General features: G+C 33.7%; 1 protein-coding gene across 1 annotated transcript; it reads left to right on the top strand.

The window, feature by feature from the left end:
- The first annotated feature begins 12,539 nt into the window (after window positions 1-12,539).
- LOC116020588 (glycolipid transfer protein 3-like) lies at window positions 12,540-27,517 on the top strand. Its single transcript, XM_031261056.1, has 6 exons — window positions 12,540-12,892; window positions 13,846-13,901; window positions 18,480-18,610; window positions 24,246-24,381; window positions 24,835-24,978; window positions 27,257-27,517. Exons 1-6 carry the CDS (start codon window positions 12,712-12,714, stop codon window positions 27,290-27,292), a joined length of 684 nt encoding a protein of 227 aa, XP_031116916.1. The 5' UTR covers window positions 12,540-12,711; the 3' UTR covers window positions 27,293-27,517.
- Window positions 27,518-27,743: the final 226 nt, after the last annotated feature.

The raw sequence follows: 27,743 nt of genomic DNA, 5'->3' as shown, positions 1-27,743 counted from the left end.
TTGTGAGATCACGCTCTTGAATAGCTAACATAATTGAATCAATCATGAATTGCTTAAGACACACCATGAGGCATCATAACTAACATAATTCACTCCCTTGCTTATTACAATTTGTTATTTCACATTTGTTCACGTCATTTGATCACACTCTCCACTTGCAAATGTTACTCTATGCACCTCAACAACCTCATGCGTTCCATTATGCATTTGTTTGAATAAAGGCTAAGTCATCTTCCGCATTACCTCCTTTGACACCGACATTCGGGGAGTCTTGACCCTTCGTTTTAATCACCTACACATCAAAACCACCACCCAACTATACACACCTTTTCAGGGACTTTGATTAATGGTGGTTAGATGTTTAACAATGGTGATTAGACGTTATTTAAGAATTATTAAGATCATTAGTAGTCTATTGTTGAACTCTTGAGTTTAAAATTTACTTGTGCTATTTACTTGAACTCTTGAGTTTAAAATTTAGTTCCAATAAAATTGAAGGCTAAGAAAAGAGATGCTTGATGCTTGATTGCTTGCGAAAAAAATGTAATGATGTTTTGCAGGTGGGTGGAGGAGTATCATGTTGATGATTTCTATTTTCATTCACTTCTATCAATGTTGTAAACGCACAATGGATTTGCATCATTTACTTCCAAAATCAACAAAAAATGCTACTTTCAGACTTTTGTTATGTAACTGCACTTTTGATTTGATAGTATTGTGTTTTGATGATATATATTATTGTATTAAAAGTAATTTAAAGGAGATGCTTGATGCTTGATTGCTTGCGAAAATAATGTAATGATGCTTTGCAGGTGGGTGGAGGAGTATCATGTTGATGATTTCTATTTTCATTCACTTCTATCAATGTTGTATACGCACAATGGATTTGCATCATTTACTTCCAAAATCAACAAAAAATGCTACTTTCAGACCTAGCTTTTGTTATGTAACTGCACTTTTGATTTGATAGTATTGTGTTTTGATGATATATATTATTGTGTTAAAGTGTAAATTAAAGTATTGTGTTAGTTAAAGTTTGATAATAATTTAATGTTATGATGATATAAAGTTTGATGGTAATTTGATAGTATTGGGTAGTGCTGATGATAATAGTGTTAGATATAGTGTGCTGATATGGATTTTAATCTTTAAGAAGTAAATTAAAAAAAATAGGAATTTTAACTAACATAAATAAATTTTATTTTATTTTAAAAAATATAATTAGTAACAGAAATATCAGTTGTTATTCTCTTTCAAATTCGTCACCAAATCTTCACACTAGGAAATTAGCGACGGATTTTTCTTGATTTAGCGATTTTCCGTCGCTAGATTTAGTGACAAAATTTGTTGTCGTTATTCCCTCACAAATTTCATCATCAAATTCGTTATCGAAAGGAATTTAGCGACGGATTTATTTTACTTAGCGACGGTAAAAAAACTTGTCGCTAAATTCTAGCGAGGAGGATTTTAGTGACAGACTAATTTCATCGCTAAACCCTTTTAGTGACGGATTTTGTCCGTCGTTATTTCTGCATTTTTTTGTAGTGTATAACATCTTCCAACCACTTTGGGATTATGGCCCTACATGAACTACAGAAGGGTGTGTTTGGTTAAGATCAAGTATATGGCATATCTAGAAGTTATATGGATTAAACACAAGTATAGATACCCTCACAATTATTTTTCAAGATAATGTTGCATGCATTGAACAATTGAATGGGGGTTACATTAAGGGTGAAAAACAAAGCACATTTGACCTAAGTTCCTCCATACACAACATGAACTCCAAAACATTGGATAAGTTAATGTTAAAGAGATTAGATCTAGTGAGAACTTTGCACAACTTTTTATTAAATCTTTGCCTACCTCAACTTTTGAGAAACTCATTTATGGAACAAAAATGAGAAAAAGTATTGAAAAGCAAGACTAAATATCTATAAATCAAGGGGGAATATCTATAGTTGTAGTGTGCTACATTCTTTTCCCCTCTATCTTTGTTTTTCCCAATAATCTCCCTATCTTGAGGTTTTTAACAATGTAGTATTGCGCAAATTTTACTGTGGACTGCGGTTCACAATGGATTATGGACCATGCATGCATCAAAACGACGTCGTTTTGATTAATGAAAATAAACAGCTCCGTTCCGCGCAACTACAGTTCCCTTTCAACACAACTGTAGTTTCCTTTCAACACAACTACAGTTCCTTTTCGATATAACTGCAGTTTCATTCGACATTATACACTCAAATATGTGAAATTGTTATTCAGTTTCCTTACAACACAATTGTAGTTCTTTTTCAACACAACTGTTGTTCCTTTTCAACGCAACTGTAGTTCCCTTTCAACACAATTGTAGTTCCTTTTCGATATAACAATAAACACAACTGCAGCGCAGCTCATTTTCAACCCAACTGCAGTTCCCTTTCAACACAACTGCAGTTCCTTTTCGATATAACTACAGTTTCATTAGACAATATACACCAAAAAATGTGAAATTGCTAATTAGTATCAGTTTACATACACTACAGTTACATTTCAACACAACTGCAGGTTTACAGTTACATTTCGATATAACTGCAGTTTCATTCGATAATATAAAAACAAATGTGAGGCAGTATCTTTTGAGATGAATTGTAATATCAGTTACGGAGCTCCATTATGACTTACGGCAACCGTACCGTTTCTCCTACTTACTGAAACAACGCCGTTTATTGACCATGGTCCACCGTATAAAGACCGGTAGCATTGAAACACTTAGGATTTGAGCTTGTACTCTTCTTACCTTCAATATGGTTATTTTTTTCTACAGTGTTTTCCCTATTAAAGACTTTTACGAGTCTTTTAAAAGGCGGCTCATCATCTATATGGTAATTAGTCCAAGGGGGAGTATTATAGTATACAACAAGTTCGAAGCCAAGTAGACGTGGATCGGTTATTTCAGATGTAGAGATCTTCTAGACTTTCATCTTTATCTTTTAAAGGTCTTGTAAGATTATGTTTCTTACTAGCTACTAATATTTAAAGAATTTAAAATTTATTTATAATTACAATATCAAGATTTCAAATAACTTGATATTCTATATTTTTTTTTCTTTTTATAAAACGATTCTGTAATTACTGTTTTCAAAATTTAATTTATTTATATAAAAAAAATTTAATAATTTATTTCTTTCTTTTTTTTGAAAAGAATTCGTAGTTCATCATTGTCAAAGTTGATTCATAACAATTCTTACATTCTTGCTGGATAACAACTTTTATTTTCGAAACTAATTCAATTTTGACACAAAAAATAAAATAAAATAAAATAATAATAGCTAATAGGAGTGCGTTTCAATGTATGTCTTGCATTATATTATATATAAAAATATAATAATTAAGTATAGATTAGTGAAATCGTTTATGTATAACAATGACTCAACTACCCTTTAATTATATAAGTATTGGAATATTCCAATTATAATAATTAGAAATCAACACAATAAAATGAATAGTTAAATAATACTCTAATACATTTTTAATTACTTTTTAAGAAAAGTAATAAATAAATAGTATAGATTCCTTTGTGTTAAGAGAATTCATATGTATCAAATGGGGTGTGACAATATTATTTGAACAGTTATTGATTAGACGGTTGAGATTATCTTCCAAATTAAGGAGACAACGTAAAACAATTATTGGTTGGCTAACGGATAACTGATAGCTCCAAGTCAAGCATGCCACATCTCAGGAAATGATTATTATCTACAATAAATAATATCAAATCTCAGATCAATTATATGAATCAGACTTTAAAAAAAAAAAATCAGATGGTTTACAGAAATTTTTACAATATCTTTTAATGTAATACCTACGTCTACAAATCTACAATCTACAGCTACATACAATACAAATATTCATGCATTCACAAACAAACCTAAAAGAGCCAACAAAGTTAGGCCCTTAACAAGAACTAAAAAATGTTGGTGCAATTATTTGTTTAAATGAATGATTCTTATTATTTTGATTTTAGTATTTTTTTTTTCCTACTTTACCCTCTATTATATCATATACTTTTCTTAAATACTCATGCATTTCGTCAATGTAAACTTTAGTAACGGAATATTCTGTTAACTATTTATTATTCTTAATTTACTCATTGATGAAACGGTACACTTAATTTACATTATGTATATATTCAACACATATGAGAAACTATGCCTATTATCATTGTCTTTTTGGAGAATGAGGATTTGGTTCTGTTTTTGAAAGTGCACCACGTAGAGGCACTAAAATTGCAGTGAAGCACATCAGGAGACTTAGATTAAATCAAGAATTCATTTATGGCGGAAGTGACAACAAGAGAAAACATGGACCACGCCAATTAATAGGGTCTTGTGTTGCAAAAATTATGCTTGGGTACTATCTAATGACGGTGTTTCCCTCTAAAACTACTATTGCAGCAGTTAATTTTATGAAACATTATACCACAGGTCATAATTATACATTCTTGAAATATTTATTTTTATGAAAAAATATGTTAATGTTGCATTGATATACACCAGGATACCGAACGATACTTTGATAAATTCAGAAACACTAATTTAAAAATACACATTGGGCATTGGACTATTCGCGCAATGTGCTTGTGGTAACTTGTTTTTTTTTATAAATAAAAATAAAAAATGTTTGTCACATCTTTTTGCTTCAAATTTTAATTACATAATGTTGGGAAAACATTTAAAGATAAAAGACTTTTATCAAGGTTTTGTATTTATTTGTTGTCCCACATTGGTTTATTAACTCACTTTTGCCTTCCTTATAAAGCTCAACACTTCCTTGAAGCCTTGAAGAGTTATGGAGAGGAATAAAAAGGAACCAGGTACGCGTCGCTGTCTACCCACTAGGTTTGCATGCGTGCGAGGTGTGGTTAACTTTTTGTCATTATAACAATAATTTAAACCCCTATTTTTGTGGATAATCTCTATTGTCTTGTCTGCAACTTAATTAAACAAACCATGTACGCGTTCGAATTCCTCTTCTCCAAAAATTGCGGCTTTTGCTCAATTTTTGTTTCTGGTAAGAGGAGAGTTGTTATATAATGCAGTATATAAACAGCTCTCACCTCTGCTCACATTCGCACAACTTCTTCTTTCTACGTCTTCTAGTCTTAGCGTGATTTGTCAAGTTCAAGAGTGTTGTTCTGTGCCACCCATCGAAATCATACGATTACCCTGGTCGTAAAATGCTTTTAAAGTTGTGTTATAAATAACACGTCATAGAATCTTCATTACCTTTTTTTATTCGTACACAAAGCCAGCCCATAGTAAAAACTTACCTTCTTGTACGACATTATTCATCCTCCTGCCAAACGGCTTCTACAGCTTATGTAACTCAGTAGTCAAAAGCATTTTACATGGAAGATAACAATATCACACTCTGCAAAGAATGTTGTTGATCTCTCCACATTCGAACCTTTGACTGGTGGTCTCAACTTCAAGGCTTCTCGAGGCGGAAGATGTGGACTACGTGAGTATTGAGGATCCTACAAAATACCAAGTATATTCTGATCATACTACTATGTAGTCTGCACAACCAGAATCATATGTGACCATCATGGATGCAACGCTTGATCCAAATCACCTACAACTAAAACCCCACCCATATCCAAGAAGCTCGTACCAAATACATGAAAGACAATAAGATAGTGTGAGCAACAATTCTGCAGCAGATGACCAAGTCTTTATTTGATATATTTTTGGGGGCATAAGTCTACCAAAACTATTTGGGACTTATGGCACTGATGATGCTGGAAGGAGAAAATACGCAATGGGGCGCTAGATGCACTTCAAAACGACTGTTTTCAAATCCATAGTTGAACAGGTACATGAGTATGAAAATCTTGTTGCAAACATGGTGGTTGAAGGAACCCAGGTAAACAATGTTTTCCTGTCTGATGCACTCATTGAGAAACTGCCCAAATCCTGGTTAGATTTAAGAACAAGATGAAGCATGAAAGGCAAGATTACACACTATAGTAGTTGGTGAATCACCTTAATATAGAAGAAGAGAATCGCTTGATGCATATGTATGCTATTCTTCCTGATAATGTAAAAGCTAATATCGTTGAAACAAGTGTAAGTTTTGACAGGCTAAAAACTAGTGATCAAAATAAAAACCATAAAAGAAATTCCAAAAGAACAACAATAGCAATCACTTCAAGGATGGCAAACTTCTGCAACAACAAAGATTTTTTCAAAGGGTTCGAGCTAATCAATAAAGGAAAACAAGTCTTCATGGGGAATTCCAGAGTCTTTGAGGTAAGAGGTAAGGTAATGTATTTTATGAGTTAGAATACTGTACTTTATGTGTTAGAATAATATATTTTATGAGTTAAAATAATGTACGTTGTGTGTTTTTGAATCGCAATTCACATAACTGTGTGGACCACGGTCCATGTAATAATGATTAGTTAAACATGTCTGCCCAACTCTTGCGAAGTTAGCTTTTACCGCACCCCCACCCACCTAAGTCGAATGTCCCATGATTGGGCCATATTTGCATTGGTGCCACAAAATCCAATGTTTATTAGGTGCTGTGTGGACCTTACATCAGGTACATTATTTCTATGCATATGGTATATTATTTTCTATGTATAGGGTATATTATTTTTATATGTAATGTTCATTATTTTAATGTGTTCAAAATAGTAAAAGAAAAAAAAAAGAATTTGAGGGTTCATTATTTCTATGCATAAAGTTCATTATTGTGTGCATAACGCTAATTATTTGAGCAGGTACAAACTGTTTGAAGATTGATTATTTAGACGTATATATTCTAGGTTTGTTTCTGTTGTACATGAGGTTCATTATTTGTAGAGCATAGCTAGACTTATTCAGCATATATACGACATCACCCCTTTACGTAGAAATCTAATATTCGGTAAATAAAGGTTCATTATTTGTATGCATAAGGAGTTAATACCCAATTTTCTCCCCCGACTATTAGGATTTCACCACTTTAGTCATCGCCTTCCAAACTTACTCAATTTCGTCCCTAACTATGCAAACGTTAACCAAAATGGTCTTCGGTTAGTTTTATTATTAATGTTGAAGGGTAAAATTGAAAATTCAATGCCATGAAGTCATCTCTTTTATTTATCTCATTTATATACCTAGGTTAAATTCTCAATCAAGTAGTTATCTTCTTTGTTAGGAATATAGCGGAAACGAATAATCGAAAATTGAGAATTATAGAGAAGTTATATAATAGGGAAAATATAAAATAACAAAATATATATTTGGGAATAAAGAAATATATATATATATAGTGAAAGAAATAAAGAAATGAGAACGCAATTAATATTGATGAATCAGTGAATTACAAAGCACAAATGCTAATCTATTTATACGTGCAAATGAGAAACAGAGAGAGGAATGCGATAGCCACAAGGAGGATTAGAGTAAGACATAGAAACGTGCGAGAAGTGGCGAAAGTAGCATGCGACGTGGGTCGTGGGTGATACGGTATGCTGAGCAACTTGAGCCACTTTCTAACAATCTCCACCTTGGATCAAATTCATTATAGAACAACTGGAGCAACGGACTAAACTCAAACATTGTTTGAACCTAGCAATAGGTAGAGGCTTGGTAAGTAACCAATCACTTGGACGAGTTGGCACATGAAATAGCCTCAGAATAATTGGATGGATCACCATCAACCTCCTGTGCAACTGAAAGAGCATAAGCAACTACGCGGACTTCATCATCACTAGCATACCTAGCAGATTTTTCAATTGCGCTCGTAGGCCGATCTTGAGCAATAGAGTACTCTCGCTGCGGCTTGACGAGAGGTGCGGTACTAATAGATGCATCATCTTTAGTATTACCATCAGTGCTAGTAATACTATCATTAGGCCTCAACTCAAACTCCACTTTCTCACCAGTACTCTGCACATCACTTGTATTAGGAACAACACGATATTTTTCAAAAAAAAGTAGTGCATTTTCATCAAAAGTGATATCGCAACTCATAATCATTTTCTGAGAATCAAGATACCATAGACGATACGCTTTTAACTTAGAAGCATAACCAAGGAAAATGCATTAGACAACTCTAGGGTTTAATTTACCTGTACTAGAATGAGCATATGCAGGACATCCAAAAACTCTTAAGATAGAGTAGTCAATAGGATTACCTGACCAAACTTCATATGGAATTTTGAAATCAAGGGATCAATGTGGAGATTTATTTACCAAATAACACGCAGTAGGAACGACATTGACCAAAAAATCACGATGTTTCCATAACCCAACATTAGAGAGCATACAACGAACTCTCTCTAACAGAGTCATGTTCATGTGTTCGGAAACACCATTCTGCTAGAGTTTTCTAGGTAAGGTCTTGTGCCTGGCAATTCCATTTGTTGCACAAAACTCATTGAAATCTGACTCATAAAACTCCAAGTCATTGTTGAGCTTCTTGAAATTTTTCCATGTCTGAGTCTCAACAATTATTTTCCACTTTTTGAAAATAGAAAATGATTGATTTTTGTGTTTCAAGAAATAGACCCAGACTTTACGAGAAAAGTCATCAATAATATACATAAAATATCTACAACTTCCCATAGACTGGAGTTTAATTAGTTGGTCCCCATAAATCAGAATGTATATATTCCAATGCATCTTTGATGCAGTGTGTAGCAATAGAGAAACTAACCCTCTTTTGTTTCCCAAAAACACAATGCTTACAAAACTTTAATTTATTACCTGTACCTAAATCACCAAGGAGAGTTTTCTTGCTCAGGATATGCATGCCTTTCTCACTCATATGCCCCAGATGCATATGCCGTAGTTGAGTGAGATCAGCATCAGACACCGATGAGGATACTGCTATTGAACATGTTACAGTACTGCCATGCAACACGTACAAGCTTCCTGAACGAGAAGCTTTCATGAGAACAAGAGAGCCTTTTATGACCTTCAAAACTCTACCTTCAGCTATGTACTTGCACCCAAGAGATTCCAAGGTGCCCAACGATATCAGGTTCCGTTTCAAGTCAGGAATATAACGAACATTGGTAAGTTCCTGACAACAATATCATGAGTTTTAATCTGCATACTTCTAATTCCACTAACCTTGCATTAGGTATATCATTACCCATGAAGACAATTGCACCACTAACCGGCTTCAGAGAGATGAACCAGTCCTTGTGAGGACACATGTGGAATGTGCACCCAGAGTCTAGAATCCACTCAATTTCGCTCCGTTTGTCACCGGGCTAACAGATAACATAACATCGCCTTTTGAATCACTTTTCACAACACTAGCTTCAACAGACTTATTTTCTCTCTCTTGCTTATTCTTTAGTTTGAAGCATTCAGTCACATCGTGACCATACTTCTTGCAGTACTTACAGAATTTGTTGGACTTACGTCCTCTAGACTGGGATCTAGATTTTTTACTCCTACTCTCTGTTTCATGCGAACGCCCCCTAACAGTCAAGCCTTCACCTTTATCCTCAAACGTAATTTCAAAGTCAAACTTTTCTTTGAACAATAGGTTTGACTTAACATTGTCGAAAGTTAAGGTATCACTACTATTACCATACAGCATTATTTCTTCGAAATACTTGTATGATTTAGGGAGAGAGACAAGCAATAAAACAACACGATCCTTATCTTCAATTTTGACATCAATATTCTCTAAGTCCAATAAAATAGAATTGAATTCATCTAAGTGAGATTTAATAGAAGTACATTCCGTCATACGGATTGTGTACAGTCGCTCCTTCAGGCGCATGTTCGCCAGAGATTAGGCCATGTAAAGCAAATCCAGCTCGGACCATAAATCTGCTGTAGTTTTCTCACCTACCACCTCACATAAAACCTCTTTAAACAAGCACAATTGAATGGTTGAACAGGCCTTGTCATCCAAATCTTCCCAATCTTCATCTGTCATTGCAGACAGTTTCTTCTTTTTCCCATATAGCGCTTTCTTCAAACCGTTATAGGTTAGAACGGCTTCCATCTGAAGCTTCCAGATAGAAAAGCTAATTTTACCGTCGAACTTCTTGATATCGAACTTGATGACAGTCGACATCTTCAGAAATAATTCTCAATCAAACCTGACTCTGATACCACTTGTTAGGAATATAACAGAATAATGTGGAAGCGAATAATAAAAAAATTGAGAATTATAGAGAAGTTATATAATAGGGAAAAATATAAAATAGCAATATATATGTGTGTGTGTGTGTGTGTGAGTGAGAGAGAGAGAGAGTGAAAGAAATAAAGAAATGGATTAAGGATGAATGCAATTGATATTGATGTATGAGTGAATTACAAAGCATAAAGGCTAATCTATTTATACATGCAAATGAGAGAGAAATGCGACAGCCACAAGAAGGATTGCAGAAAGGTGGAGAAACGTGCAAGAAGTGGCGACAACATCATGCGACATGGGTCATGGGTGATGGGGCATACTCAACAATTTGAGCCACTTTCTAACATTCTTCACTCCTCTCTTTTTTATTTCTCTCAAATCTCAATTAGGGATTCACTACTGAAGGTGTCGTTAAGGAAGGCAAGCCATCAAATTTGAGAATGTGAAAGATGTATCGGTCCTGAGAGAAATGGAGTCTCGAGAGCGGTGTCACCTGAAAGTCTACGGCGTGTTCGGAATGTAGTTGCACATCACGTTATAACTAGGTGCACGTAATGTTATAACTAGGTGCACATAGCTGTACCCAGATGCATAAATGTTAACAAGGTAAATTACTTACACCTGTAAGTGAAAATAGGTGCACATGTGCAAGTAAAATGTATTACAAGTACAAGTAAATTGTACAATGAGCATCAATACTAAGTTCACCTAATGTTATAACTAGGTGCACCTAATGTTATAACTAGGTTCACATATGTTGCACCAAGGTGCATGAATGCTAACAAAGTAAATTACTTGCACAAGTGCAAGTGAAATGTATTGCAGATGCAAGTAAAATATATTACAGGTGCAAGTGAATTGTACACTGAACATCAATACTAAGTGCACCTAATGGTATAACTAGGTGCACCTAATGTTATAACTAGGTGCACATAGGTTGCACTAGGTGCATTGCATGAATATTAACAAGGTAAATTACTTGCATTTGTAAGTGAAAATATTTGCAAAAATATGTGCATGAATATTAACAAGGTAATTTACTCGCACTTGTAAGTGAAAATAAGTGCGAAAATAGGTGCACTTGTAAGTTAAACTAGGTGCACTTATAAGTGAAACTAGGTGCACCAAAGTTCCAGTTATTTACGAAAATGCCACCGCGTCATTTTTTTAAAATTGCATCTGATTCGTTGATCTGGACACGTGGACGGCTGTGAAGCGTTCTCATTTCTTACCTGGGCGGCAGTTCACATGGGAGTGCATCCCTGTACATATATATATATATATATATATATATATATATATATATATATATAGACACACACATACTGCAACAAAATGTATAATATCAATGCAAAAATTCTTTTATTTTTTCTTATGAATAAATTTTCTTTGGAAAAATATCTTTTGAATTTATTTATATATTAACATCACACCAATGTATTAAAAATATTATTAGAACACAATAAAAGAAAATTATTATTATTAGGAATAAGGTACAAATTAGCCACTAAACATAACTTGAAAGTATAATTAGGCCGCTGAACCCAAAAAAAAATACAATGAGGCTATTGAACACTCCAAATATATGCAATTTCACCTGATAACAGGTTACCATCCACTTCATCAAGTTGCCTGCCTACGCGAACGATGAGTTGACATTTTAAAAAATAAAAAATTAAGAAAATTTAAATTTTTAAATTAAAAAAAAAAAAAAAAAAAAAAAAAAAAAAAAANAGCTCTCAGGGGTGGCCACAGGCCACCCCCTCCTCCATCTTTCTCCGTCTCCGTCGGAGACGAAGGAGGGGGAAGGGTCATCTCACACCACCCCCTTCCCCAATCCTTCGTCTCCACGAAGACAAAGGACCTGTCTTTGTCTCTAACAGGAGACAAAGGAGGAGGGGGAAGGGGTGGCCCGCCACCCCTGCGTTTTGCTTTTTAATTTAATTTTTTTTAATTTTTAATTTTTTTAAAGTTTATTATTAAAAATTATTTTAAAATGTCAAACTCACCATCCACGTAGACATGTAACATGATGAAATGGATTGTAACCTGCTATCAGGTGAAATTGCATCCATTTGGAGTGTTCAATGATCTAATTGCATTTTTTTTTTTGATTCAGTGGCCTAATTGCACTTTCAGGTTACGTTCAGTGGCCAATTTGTAGTTTATTCCTTATTATTATTATTATTATTATTATTATTATTATTACACGTAAAAATGTTATTACTTGATAAAGCTATAAAGATGCACTAAGCAACTGTCACTTGTTTTACAAAACTCCTTAAAGTTGTAAAATTATTTATATTAAATTTTATTTTTAGTATGTATGACATTATTAAAAGAACCTCATATTAAAATTTGGTATATAAAATGAAATAGATCTAGAAAGTCTAACTAAACAAACGGCAGCCATATAATTATCAGTGTATATATGCGGTCTGTTGTTGCATAACATTGACTTCCCTACAATTTTATAAGAATATATCTACAAACACATATATAGAAGAGAGACAGCAAGCTAAGGGACGAAGAAGGAGTAGATGAGATAAAAAGAGATCAGAGGGGGTTAAAATGAAGAGGAAAAGGGTGGAGGAGATAGAGAAGGAGAAGGAGGGATCAGAAATAAGGTGTGCCATAGAAGCTCTATCCATGGTGGTCAAATTCAAAGCTGATGATCATAGCCGCAGTACTGCACATATTGCCACCAAGCCTTTTCTCTGCGTCTGCCGCAACTTGCTTCTTCATGTTCTTGGTTAGTTCTTTTTTTCTTTCTCCCAAAAGGGTAATCCCCAATCCAAACAATCCTTATATCATGGACTAGGTTCATAGTACACTCTGGTCTGTGGAGGCTGGTCCATGTGTATGTCTTATGTTATGTCCTTTGAGTTAATTCTATTTTTAGTCTTTGATCTATAGGTGTTTCAGTTTTAGTCCTTTTTTTTATCAGAACATCGGCATTTGGTCTCAGTATTATAATGGCATGACCATTCTGGTCCTTTGTCACCAAAATCATTGAAATGCAGTTATATACAAGGACATTTTGATCTTTTTTATAAAAAGTATATTGACCACTATATTTTTTATATTTATTTTCTTTAAAAATTCATAATTGAAGACCGAAATATCCTTATATTTAACGAAATTTAAAATGTTTAGTTGATAGAGGATAAAACATGGTCATGGAATAATAATACTAGGACCAAAAGGGAATGTTTTGAAAAAAAATAACTGAAAGTGGATTACCACTTATAAATCTAGGACTAAAAATCAAATTAATTCTTGTGTGTTTTGTTGTGTCTTGTGTTATGAAATTCTGTACTTAAAGAATATGAATTTTGCACCTGAAACAAATTAGTAATTGTGTCTTATGTTATGAATTTTTGTATCTTCTGTTAGTTTTTTTTATTGATGAGGGTGTTTGTGTCTGTTTATATATATATATATATATATATATATATATATATATATATATATATATATATATATATATATGTGGGGGAAGTTATTCAAGTATGAATATTTTAGTCATTGATTAAAAGAAAACAATTTATTTTCTTTTTTTTCTTTTAACATAAAAATACAAAATTTTTAACCAGTTGCATTTATGCTTGAAGTCCACCTGTGCGTGCTTAATTGAATAGAGAATTCATGAATTTAAGTCTCTATCTATGTCTCTTTAATTTTTTTCTTTTGCTTTTGGAGCAGATAAGATAGGGTCATCAATGACTGTTTTGAGACAGGATATCCATCAAAATATCCAGGTAAACTATTTTTTTTCTTTTAATTTTCTTTAAAATAAAAATTAGGAGGGAAGAAATTGATTATTTATGATTCTCCAAATTCATATAAGAGCTAAATTAAATTTAAATCTTTTTTTTAAATTGTAATTCAATACTCCAAATATGGATGTTGATCGACATTGATATCTGTTTTTATTCAAAGCATGTTATTTGCACTCTTAGTTTACATTCAAAATTTACCCTTATCAATATAATTTGTAATAAATATCACAATATTTTCATAAACTAAACAATAAAACCACAAATAAATTTAATTAAAATTTGAACACAAATCATTTTCATTAGATGTGTGTAAAGCACACGCTTAGGAGCCTAAGATCACAAGTTTTCATTGTAAATCACGTAGTCTAGACTCTAGATCTATATGTGTGGACATACAATACTCCCTGGGGCCAGCTATTTGGACTTATGTGTATTTGTGATCCCAATTTAAGGATTAATTTCCTATTATGAAGTGACATATTTTGTCACAATTGATAGGTCCCATATTACACCAATCATTATTATGTGTATCTTGGTCTGTAGACGATATTTTCAAATAATATATATTCAATACACAAATAATGCACTTTTAACATATTAAAAATATACATTGTATTCTGAAAAATTACATGAGTACTGATACTACATTATTTTGTATATATACATTTAATACACAAATAATGTATTTTTACTATATTAAAACTGTACTTTTTGTTATGGTTCACACAATAATTTGTCATATTAGACAAGTATTTATCATCTTAACCAATCCACAGTTTCAACTTAATGATAACTTGACCGCACGGACTTAGCTCACTAGTTCAGTAGTCAGTATTTAGGAAAAGAAAACTTAATGATAGTTTATCATCATTGCTACTGTATTTAATAAAATTAATGATAGATAACAGACTCAATCTAATCTAGATGCTTTAGTCCAATACAAAGACATTAATTACAATTTTGTTCGATCTGGGTCTGAACAATAATAATATGAAATATTTTTAAATTATTATTAGTACTGCTATGATTCCTATGAATATATTTTTTTAAATGATTTTTACTACAATGCCTCCTTTAAAAATAGAAAAATACATATTCAGCCATGTTAAATGGGCCGAAAAAAGAAGGGAAAATAAAATAAAATTGTAAAAGATATTGGAAATTAAACCTCCCTTGTTATTTGAAAGGCTTCCATTAGCATGCCATTTTTTTTTCTTTCTTTTCTTAACTTAACTGATATGATTCAATCAATCAAAAAAAAAAAAAAAAAAAAAACCTTAACTGATATGATTAAAATACTCTCACTCTTTCTATTTTGAGGAGGTACCCATATTTCCTTCTCTTTGAAAAAAAAAAGACATTAGAGAAATTCCTTATTATTATTATTATTATTATTATTATTATTATTATTATTATTATTATTATTATTATTTTGTAGGTCATGGACAAGTAAACATCTAGAAGAGGAAGGAGGGTAGAGGGTAGAGGGTAGAGGGTAGAGAGAGATGGGGATGGGGATGAATAGACCTTTTAAAACTTTTAAGCTTAAAATAAAATTATCAAAGTTTGTGCAACTAAAGACTTAGACTTGCCAAAATTAGTTTGTAGATTATTTTAGTGGTTTGCTTGACAGTTTGTTCATAAACATGTATGTGTAATTTTAGATCAGTTATAAACAATAAAAATAGATAGTAAGGACAGAGAGTGAATTTTTATAGTGGTTTAGAAATTTCGTACTCTACTCTTCTCAACTCTTAAGATTCCACTAAGTATTGTTACCAACACAATAATGAAATGAAGTGTAGCCCTTCACATAGCTTGAACATACACCAAGTTGCTATGCTACTCTCTATTTCTTCTAACAATCCTTCAAACTGGTTTGACTACCAAGTTGTCAATTCTTCACTGTCTATATCACTGATGAGCACAAATGATGAGTGTAAAAGGTTGTAATGTCGTTCCGCTGAGGATTGGTGTTATGGCACGTAACTGTGTGAATTACCAGGCACTAGAGTATATGAATTTAAAGAATCCAAGTAACAAAGACTGAATGATGTGGAATAAAAGTAAACTATTGATTAAGATAAAAACTATATGATAAAGGCATGGGCCAGATCAGGGGGATTGTAACCTTGATGTTCTAACAAGCTCAGGATTAGGGAAAGAATAATTAACCAAGGGATATATGGGCAATGCACAAAAGAATTCTACTCAGCTACTTTCGTAATCAATAAGAGAATTAGGCTAAGATTGCCCCACTGTCGTGATGCATCAATCATAACCTTAAGCACCTAAGCATTCTAAGCCCCCAAAATTACCTCTACTTTCATAGCAGGAAAATTAGGTTGAAATTGGTAAGGCTCGAGGTCTCCATCCAACTGTCGTTGTAATGAATCCCTCTCCTAGACTAGTAATTAATTCTGGCCACAAACCAATAACTAGTGCAAAGAAATCCCCAAATCAACATAAATCCTAGGTAAAAGATTCAATCCCTTTATGCAATTAATCATAAATCGAACATCAAGATTAACAATGGACCCCTAATCCAAACCCATAAACGAATTACTCCCGCATGATGGGAGTAAACAAGCAAAGCAAGAATAAATAACCATAAACATCATAAGAAATAAAAGGGAAGAGAAACTTAACTGATAAAGAACAAATCCAACTTCAATCCAAGATTCCAAGCTTGAAATAAAATAATTCTAATCTGAAACTGATCTAAACTATGCTAGGGAAATATAAAGAGAATAAATTAAAACTAGCTAGGGTTCAGAACTCTGTAAGGGAACCTCCTCAATTGTAGAGAATAGGTAAAATATATAGGAGGTAGATGGGCCTTGGCCCATTAGGCATCTTCCAATTCTTTTCCAACTTGTATTCTTCCTTGTAATTTCATTTTCTTCCAGAACTTGTCCAAAATGTTCCAATATTCTTCCTTTGTTGTTCCTTGTAGATAATTCAGCACTTGGACAATATAACACACAAACAATTCCCAATTTCACTAGGATACAGAAAATAACCTTCAAAACAACTAGAATAAGGGGTGAATAATTATACAAAATAGCAGATATCAATCACCTCAACCCAAGGGTTTTCCATAAAGTCACCTTGAACAGTAAATTATCTTTTGGAAAGATGGTTGCTTGGACAGGATTTTGAAAATTGTTTGAAAGCTTAGAATCGCTTGATATTTCTTTGAGCTCAAGTCTCTCAAAGGTTGAATGCTTGATTGCTTCTATGAAGTTTTAACATCTTCTAAATTTTAGGAGTGCTCTATTTATAGTCGATAGATGATAGAATATAATGCTAGATTCAAAACATTCTGAATGTTATTGTTGGTGCTCACTAAGTGTCTGGTTTCCAAAAGCTGACATCTCTTTTGTGCTGCAAGTCTTTGTGCACTACGCAATAACCATTAACCTTTTTGTATAAGACTTTATGCTTTACTCATCAAAGTCTTTTTTGCAACCTTTTACATCTTGTCTATTAGTCATGTATCCTTGCATATGTCTTGAATAAAGTATCCAAGAACTCTTTTCATCGTAAACATTCTCTATTCCTCGTATTTAGACTTTCTATGTTGATTTTGTTGTTTTGTCTTACTGAAGGTAGATTTTAGATATGATGCCCTAATAAGATTTTTCGATTTTAACTTATAAGAGTCTACTGATTTCAACGTAGTTAGATATATAACATTTTCTAGAAAACCTCAACACATGAATTTCAACTATGCTATTAGCTAAGTTTACCAATTAAGCCATATGATAGATATGTTGTACACTAATTGTTAGCTTTTAGGTTCTACCGGATATTTTCTATTGTTGGCCTGATATGTCAGTTGATATATCAAGATGTGTTGGAAATAATTTTTTTGATGAATGTTATAAGATCTATATGATGAAGATCTTTCGCAATATAGTTCTTTTGTTTTAATATCTTCTAAAATTGGGATCTACCGACTGCAAATATACTGATTTGAGTTCTATATGAAAATACCTAAGTCCTAGTTTGGCCTTTACAAATTGTCCTAGTAAATAAAAAATTATATCAGAGTTTGAGGTTAAAAAATACTTAACTTACAAAATATTTGTATCATCATAATTTATTTAAACACTATAATTATTATTATTATTATTATTATTATTATTATTATTATTATTATTATTATTATTATTATTATTATTATTCCATATGACCTAGTTTATATATGATATTTAATTTTTATTAGTCAAATTAAATTTCTTTATTTTCATATTTTCTGTGATTTTTAATTTTTTTTTGTATTTAATAGAATTTTTAAATTAGTTTCTAAATTTATAAATTTCATTTACTAATAAAAATTTAAATATTACAAAAAATTGGATTATACTTAGTTGAACTCGAACTTCTTTTATGCTATTAGACATATAAATGAGACAGAGTGAGTATATACTATTATTGTTGTTGGAGTTAATGAGTTTTTGTTTTCTTCAAAATAATTTATTGTATCCACATGAAATGTATGTGTTTCAAGATATGTATACTTCAGTTATTATATCTTGAAATCACTGCTAGATATTGGAGAAGTTGCATGACTCTGATCCTTCGGTCCATTCAAACATGGTGGAAATATTGAAGAAAGAGGCAATCGAAGGAATTGCTAAAAAGGGCTCTAGCTGCAGTAAAGCTTTTGTTTGGTTGACCAGGTAATCTCTCATCTTCTCTTTTTTAGTTTTTCAATGAATAAAATTTTTACATATGTTGTATGTCATACCACTAGAAACATAATTAATAGAGGAATGAAGCTTGAGTCCAAGGTTAATTGGGGATGGATATGTGAGAGTTAATTGAATCTTGGAAATTGTTGGAACTCATGAGTAAGGTTTTTCAGGTATAGATAGGAAGAGAAGAAAGTTAGGGATACAAATTAGACTAAGAATTAGAGTTAAGGGTCTAAGGTACAAATGTTGGAGGGATGACATACAAAGTGAAGAAGAGGGAAAAGTTTGGAATGAGACTGATTGGAAAAAAATAGAGAAAATTAGATGGGGTCTAAGAAGAATGGAGGGGTGGAGGGGGTGGGGAGCATCATTCAGCCCCTCACTCAGCCAACGAAAGTGCTAGTAAATGCCCCTACCCCCACCCCCCGACCATGGGTGTGGTCAAGGAAGACACGTGGCTACCAACCAACTTTAATTGCGGGGGTACATGGGTATTTGGTGACTTGGCAAGACACGTGAGTGGTTTGGACACTATGCATTCTTGTTCACTAATTCACTACCGTTTATGGCCCAAAGAAAAGTATAAATATTGGGGTATGGTTTCCGTCAAACATCACCGTCATTCTCATATCACAAATCCAACAACCACACCCCCTCTCCCTTGTCTGAAAGTAATTCCCGGTAGCTAACTATCTAATTGAGGTTGGATTTTGGGTCACTTAGCTAAATTATTTATTCTACATATTTATTTCATTATTTGTAGATTAATTGAGGCACTTTGTGGGCCTAGGGCAGTGGATATTATTCCTCCGCAATATCTAGTTTATAGTGTGCATGGTATGTTTAAAAGTATCATAGGCAACTTTTATGGAAACTAATATGAAAAGTTCATGTTCTTAAATTTATCAAGCTCAAACACTTGTTTTCTCAAAACAACTGCTTTCATTCAAACACGAAGATAATGGGATCGTGTAGTTAACAGTCCAAAGATTTACATGAACTACTTAGTCAACAAGGGAGGGGACATTCTCACTCCTAGAATCAAAATCTCGACAGTAAGCTCAAAAGGAACAAACTAGCACCCTCGCAATTGGGGGTGATACTTGTTAAGTGAGAACCAACCTGAGTCTCCCAGGGGACCAAGCCTAGCATCCAATCATTAACCGATTTCATAAGCATTTGGATGACACATTAATAATGGTGGAATCACCTAGCTAGGTGTAGCAAACGACCACATGCCCTGGTGCTAGAGCAAGCCTACCTCTTACGAGGTTGAGTACGCCCTAAGATGAAAGGATGCTAGCGAAGAAAAGGTTTGGACCATACGAGCAAGGGTGAGAAAGCCAAAAGAACCTGTTATGAAGGAGCTAGAGCTTGCTCAGGAGTAGGTAATGGATGAAAGTAATGATTGAGCCTTGTTCAGCGAGGGCTAATGGGTCAAAAATTAAAAACAAAGACTTGGGCCATAGTCCCATAGAAATGGGTGATAAGTGCCAAAGATACTTCTTTCTAGGGGTCAAATTGGAGTTTAGTGCTTAATTAAGGTTTTTTGTGCTTGATTAAGATGATAATTGATGCAAAATGATATAATTGAGGCACATGGACTAATGGTGAGTGCAATTTATTGTTTTGAAGGACTTTGGACTTAATTGCAAGCATTTGGACAAGATTTGAGGCTTAATTGCAAGTAGTAGGATGTACTATAGAGATCACGAGCATGGATCCGAAGGCTAGCAGAATTCTAGAAAGATGTACGCCATCCATGATCATAGATCATGTCGCTGGCAGAATTCCAAAAAGATGTATGACAAGATCCACGATCGCGGATCGTGTCGTGTATCCAGAGCACGAAGTATTTAAGAGATTAAAGGAGTTGACTTTGTACATTAGACTTTAGTTTTCATTTTCACTTCTAGACACAACTCTGAAAAACTCTCCAATTGTAGAGAGAGAAAGTAGTTTTAGGATTCCAAGGAGAATTGGCAACTCTTCCTTGATCTTGGAGCTTCTTCTTACTTGTTTGGAGAATATTGTGGATTGATTGCAATTACTCTTGAGCTAAGTGAATTTCCCGCATTTCTTCACTTTTAATTCATCATCCATCTCTATTGACTGGCTCAATTTTGGTTGTATTCCAATTTAGAACATGTGTGGCTAGGCATTCTTAGGGAATTTGATTAGCATTTCTCTTATATGGTGTTAGTGTGATTATAATTACAATTAGGAGATATATTTTTTGTTGATTGCTTAGATTATTGATAGAATTTGAGTTTTGTGTTGCCTTCCATGGGGTTAGGGCCCAACTTCATGGAAGACCTAAGAATTAGTATAGTTGCCAAGAGATTGGGACTATACTATTTCTTAAATCCACCGGCATTACCCACCTTTGCTCCGAGAGGAGAAAACTCGGAAATGGATGTGTGCAAGTTGTTTAATGAAATATCTCATGGTAGCAACATTGACACTTAGGTGCAATTCTACTCCATGATATGCCAAGGAAACTGAAATGGCATTGGCAATAGCAAACATCCCCCATGAATTCGGGTTAACACATTTTACATCTTCTATTTGGGACACTATAAGGCACCAATGCAAAGAAAAGCTAATCCAAGGCCATTCCATTTTACTTGATTTCTTCTAAGTGGTTTTGCTTTAGTTTGCTCTCTAGTTGTGATTACTTTCTCTCACACACTTTTTACTTTAGTACACAATGTAGCTTGCACACACTTGTTCTAGCTCTTTGTAGGTTCATGACTCTCTTGTGATCTACCACACGTCAACCACTCCAAATTTTCCATCTGTTGAGAATGACACACCGGGGATTCCACATTCTCGACCTACTTTATATCCACCACTCACTACAAACCTTTGTTAATGGGCAACTAGGGTAGATAGAAAGTTAGAATAGTTGATGCAACATTGGAAGGACAAATGTGAGTTACACATGGTATCAAAAATCATGGTCATGCCACCTTTTACGAGCAGAATTATGAAAGAACCCCTACCAACCAACTCCGAAACACCTTGTGTGAATAGTTTGACATAGCAAGGGACTCACAAGAACATATTATAGTTTATCAAGCAATGATGATGTTACTAAGGGCCAATGACGGTTAGGGTGTTTTTCTCAACCCTCGAGGGATCGACCAAGCGATGGTTCATGGGGTTACTAGGAGAGTTATCGATTCCTTCCATGACTTGGTGATCAAGTTCACCACTCTTTTCATGCGTGGGAGGAAAGCCAAGAAACACTTCTCCTACTTGGCCATAATTAGACAAAAATATGATGAATCTAGTCTCTGAGTTCCTACTTGGGGGCAAGAAAAAGTAGTAGAGGGGATGGATGACAAGTTGGCCATCACGATGTTTATAGAGGCTCTAAGAGTTGGAGATCTATACAAAAGTCTCAAGAGGAAAATTCCAACCGACTATGTGGCGATGATAGCAAAAGCCAATTGGTATGCCATAGTGGAGGAGGCATATTGAGTTAAATGGTGGGAGGAAGAAGGGTCGACTAAAAGACCTAGAACAAAAAAGAACCCTCAATGGAAATCAAGAATGGCCCAAATCAACCTCATGACCGAAGTGGAGGGCCTGTGAGGCCAAACCCTTTAATCCCAGGCAAGCCCATGAGGTTAATCTCACAAATACCATTACTGCTTACAACTCGATTGAGTGAGGTCTTGTCTTACATTAAAGAGTACAATATGGTGAGATTATCTTCCTTACTAGTTGGAGAACGTAACCCTCAAGTATCGACAAGTTAAAGTATTGTCGACTCTACTGGCGGTATGGATAGGATATTAATGAGTGCTAGGTGTTGAAAAAATAAATTGAGTTCCTTGTGCAATTAGGGGGGCTGAAGGGTTTTATAAATTGGGACAAGGCAACAAAGAGTAACGTTTAAAGGTAGGGAAGATAAGAATTGTAGGAAATTTTAAAATTCAAAGGGGATAGGGGTTGTGAGGAGAGAGATAGAATACTATACATCCCTAGGATGTGATGTGGTAGGAAGAGTTTGAAGTATCACTTGAGTTACTATTTGAGAAACCTAAAAGTAAAGGGGAAGAATCAAAAGGGTGCCTAATACTTAAGGCTCGAAAAAAATAGGAAAAAAGTAAAGGCATAAGGGGTGAACTAGGATGCCATGTGTACCAAGGTAATAAGGTAGCAATGAGAGTTTGAAATATCACTTAAGTTGTTGCTTCCATGTGGGCCAAAAAGGTACTAGCTATTAGCGGCCAAGTGAAAACAAGAAAGAAAAACAAAGTAAATACATATAGGGGGGAGGGGGGATTAGAGTCCACAGTGGCAAATTATGCCGTGGACCCAGGTCCACCTTGCAAGGTGGACCTGGGTCTAATACGACACCGTTTCACTATTTTTTTTTTAAACATTACTAAACATATAGCCCTGAAATGTGTGAATGTGGAGGTTTTAAATTGTGAATATAGATTATAGAATTTGTGAATGTAGAGTTATGAATGTGTGAATTTGTAGTAGAGTTAACAGAGTTCTAGCAGCCTTGAAATGTGTGAATGTGAAGGTTTCAAATTGTGAATATGGAGTATAGAATTTATGAATGTAGAGCTATGAATGTGTGAATCAGTAGTAGAGTTATCAAAGTTCTAGCAACTTGTAGCCCTGTAATGTGTGAATGTGGAGTTCCCAAGTTGTGAACATGGAGTATAGGACCTATGAATATAGAGTTTTGAATGTGTGAATGCATAATAGTGGTATTATAGTTACTAAACATATAGCCCTGTAATGTGTGAATGTGGAGTTTTCAAATTGTGAATATGGAGTATAAGGTCTATGAATGTAGAGTTTGTGTTCTATTGCGATGAGGAGCCGTTAACGCCGTTAATTTTATTTTTTTTAAATGTGAAACGGCATCGTATTGGACCCAGGTTCACCTTGCAAGGTGGACCTAGGTCCACGGCATAACAACTGGTCCACAGTGCACTGTGGATTTTGGTCCATGATATAACCATTGACTATTCCCCTGCATTGCCCATTTTATGACGGACCTAGCCCATTTTAGACTTTCAATTTTTAAACAAGTGATATAATTTTTGGTTTAGTAATTGAGTTCAAACTTCGATTAAAAAAAAACAATTTTTAAACAAGTGATATAATTTTTGGTTTAGTAATTGAGTTCAAACTTCGATTAAAAAAAAAAAAAAAAAAGAGGCAAGGTATAGTATTGTATTAGTTAATGGGAATAGAAGGTCAAACTCTATCAACTCCATTATTGAGTCAAGCCGAATCCCAAATACATAATTATTATCTTGGTGCACGATTCACTCACATGGGAGTGGTGGATTCGAGTCTTAGTGGAGGCAATATTGACTCTTTGTGCTTCACTTGGTTCAGAAAGTAACTATGAACAGATACTACATTATAACAGAATCAATAATACTAAAAAAAATCTTGGTGCACGGTTACTTTTTTTTCCGTAATTATAAAAAATAAAAAATAAAAAAACACATCCTAAAAAGAAAAAAAAAAAGATCCCTTTTTAAATATCATAGTTCAAATTACATAAGTAAATCTTGGAAAAATATATGGCATGATTTCAATTAATATTAAAATGTAAATGCAATTAAAATTATTGCAGATCGCTTGACTTCTCTTTGGCTTTGTTACAACAACTGGTCGAGGATTTTGAGAAAAATATGGAGAGAGCAGTGGAGGAGTCATATACCATCACTCTCAAGCCTTGGCATGGATGGATTTCTAAAGCTGCCTATAAAGTAACACTATTTAATCCCATCATAAACTCTTTCCACATTATTTAATTTCTTGATATTTCTATTCAAATACTGTAGTTGACTCTGTAACCACAAGGTTACAAGTTTGACTTCCTACAGAAGCGGTCTATTGGCGTTCTTGATCTGAGCCGAACAACTATAGATAATTGTTGGGTGTCGGCCGAGTGTGCCGAGTTTACCCATGCTCAATTCGATATGTGTCGTTGTGGCTTACCATGGAGGGATGTGGTTAAATGGTTAATGTCCATATACTTATCACCAGCATAATGCAACGCTGAGATCCTACAATAACCTAATTTACCTTATTGTAATACTTTGTGTCACAATGCGGGGTTTACCCAAATAAGACTGGACCTCCCTTTTAATGAATAAAGTTTTGTAGATTTGTTTATGTTTAGTCTAACTCTATTGATGAAGTTCACCTTTTCCATGAAGGTAGCACTTAAACTAGTGCCAGACACTAGAAGTTTGATCACTATTCTCATGGCCAAAGACAAAAACTGTGACACCCTCAAGAAGGAAATGCAAGCCTTGATTTCGTTATTGGAACCTGCATTACAAGAAATCCACAATCTTCTGGTAAGCCATTCTTTCAATTGTAATTCCACGGATTAGGGTCCATTTTGCATTGAAAATTTTTGTCAAAAAATTATGTATTTATATATTATGCGTCTTCAACTATAAATTATGTGTTTATAAATAAATTGAAGACATATAATTTGTTAATCGCAGACACATAATATGTTAATTGTATGCACAAAATATATTAATTGCATATTATGAGTCTGCAGTTAGCATATTACGTGTTAGTAGTTAACATATTATACATCTATAATTAATATATTATGTATCTTCAGTTTATTTACAGACACATAAATTTTAACTGTTGACACATAATTTAAAGTCACTTTGGACTAGGGTCNAAAAAAAAAAGAGGCAAGGTATAGTATTGTATTAGTTAATGGGAATAGAAGGTCAAACTCTATCAACTCCATTATTGAGTCAAGCCGAATCCCAAATACATAATTATTATCTTGGTGCACGATTCACTCACATGGGAGTGGTGGATTCGAGTCTTAGTGGAGGCAATATTGACTCTTTGTGCTTCACTTGGTTCAGAAAGTAACTATGAACAGATACTACATTATAACAGAATCAATAATACTAAAAAAAATCTTGGTGCACGGTTACTTTTTTTTCCGTAATTATAAAAAATAAAAAATAAAAAAACACATCCTAAAAAGAAAAAAAAAAAGATCCCTTTTTAAATATCATAGTTCAAATTACATAAGTAAATCTTGGAAAAATATATGGCATGATTTCAATTAATATTAAAATGTAAATGCAATTAAAATTATTGCAGATCGCTTGACTTCTCTTTGGCTTTGTTACAACAACTGGTCGAGGATTTTGAGAAAAATATGGAGAGAGCAGTGGAGGAGTCATATACCATCACTCTCAAGCCTTGGCATGGATGGATTTCTAAAGCTGCCTATAAAGTAACACTATTTAATCCCATCATAAACTCTTTCCACATTATTTAATTTCTTGATATTTCTATTCAAATACTGTAGTTGACTCTGTAACCACAAGGTTACAAGTTTGACTTCCTACAGAAGCGGTCTATTGGCGTTCTTGATCTGAGCCGAACAACTATAGATAATTGTTGGGTGTCGGCCGAGTGTGCCGAGTTTACCCATGCTCAATTCGATATGTGTCGTTGTGGCTTACCATGGAGGGATGTGGTTAAATGGTTAATGTCCATATACTTATCACCAGCATAATGCAACGCTGAGATCCTACAATAACCTAATTTACCTTATTGTAATACTTTGTGTCACAATGCGGGGTTTACCCAAATAAGACTGGACCTCCCTTTTAATGAATAAAGTTTTGTAGATTTGTTTATGTTTAGTCTAACTCTATTGATGAAGTTCACCTTTTCCATGAAGGTAGCACTTAAACTAGTGCCAGACACTAGAAGTTTGATCACTATTCTCATGGCCAAAGACAAAAACTGTGACACCCTCAAGAAGGAAATGCAAGCCTTGATTTCGTTATTGGAACCTGCATTACAAGAAATCCACAATCTTCTGGTAAGCCATTCTTTCAATTGTAATTCCACGGATTAGGGTCCATTTTGCATTGAAAATTTTTGTCAAAAAATTATGTATTTATATATTATGCGTCTTCAACTATAAATTATGTGTTTATAAATAAATTGAAGACATATAATTTGTTAATCGCAGACACATAATATGTTAATTGTATGCACAAAATATATTAATTGCATATTATGAGTCTGCAGTTAGCATATTACGTGTTAGTAGTTAACATATTATACATCTATAATTAATATATTATGTATCTTCAGTTTATTTACAGACACATAAATTTTAACTGTTGACACATAATTTAAAGTCACTTTGGACTAGGGTCCACCATCCAGGGGACCTGGTCCTTGGCATAATTTGCCCTATCTATTGACCTTATGGACTTGGTTTACTAAAGAAAATGAATGATAATAAGTAGATATTGATGCACAAAATAATATTAACAATGTTGTGCATATATATGCTGTCAACCCCCAATATTGATCTATTATTATTTAGAATGAAATCTCAAATTTAAATCTAATCGATTATATTTTACAATGCAAAGCATAGCATACATATTCCATTTGTTTGTTGCTAGTTTGTAATATACCTATCGAAATTTTCAAATTTAGATCTTGGTTAACCTTTTAATGATGAAGACATGAAGTGTTCCAATTCATAATCAGTTATGATGATATTACTTTTCTCTCTCTATCTCTAATTTTCTTCGCCTTTATTTATTCTTCCATTTTTATTTGTAGGAAATGTACGGCTTGGATAGGTTAAAGTCCATCTGAAAGAAAGGAATGATTTAAGAAGCTGAAGTTGTACATAGTTCTCAATCAATCAACTCTCTTTTTCATTAAAATGTACATATATGTCAGCTCAAATGCGGTCATTTCTTAACATGCGGTCGGTGTGGCCGCACTATTATGTATGTAAAGAAGCACTAATAGTGTTAGGAAGCGCACAATAAAGAAATGCATCAATGCATAAAAATAAAAATTAAATTAAAAAAAAAATTAAAAAAGCACTATTAGATACGATCACCACAAAACGCACCATTAAGTACGCATAAAAGCACAACACAGTGTTCAGAAACGCACCATTAGGTGTGCTGAGGTATGGTGTATTTTTTTTGTGCGTTGTGAATTTTGTGGTGCATTGGTGCATTTCTTTGTTGTGCGTTTTCTAACACTATTGGTGCATTTTTTCTTACCTAGTGGTGCAGCCGCACTGACTGCACGT

The sequence above is a fragment of the Ipomoea triloba genome, chromosome 5, assembly GCF_003576645.1.
Source record: "Ipomoea triloba cultivar NCNSP0323 chromosome 5, ASM357664v1".
Taxonomy (NCBI): domain Eukaryota; kingdom Viridiplantae; phylum Streptophyta; class Magnoliopsida; order Solanales; family Convolvulaceae; genus Ipomoea; species Ipomoea triloba.
Note: the sequence above shows the minus strand (reverse complement) of the source record. Positions and strands in the feature narration are given on the sequence as shown.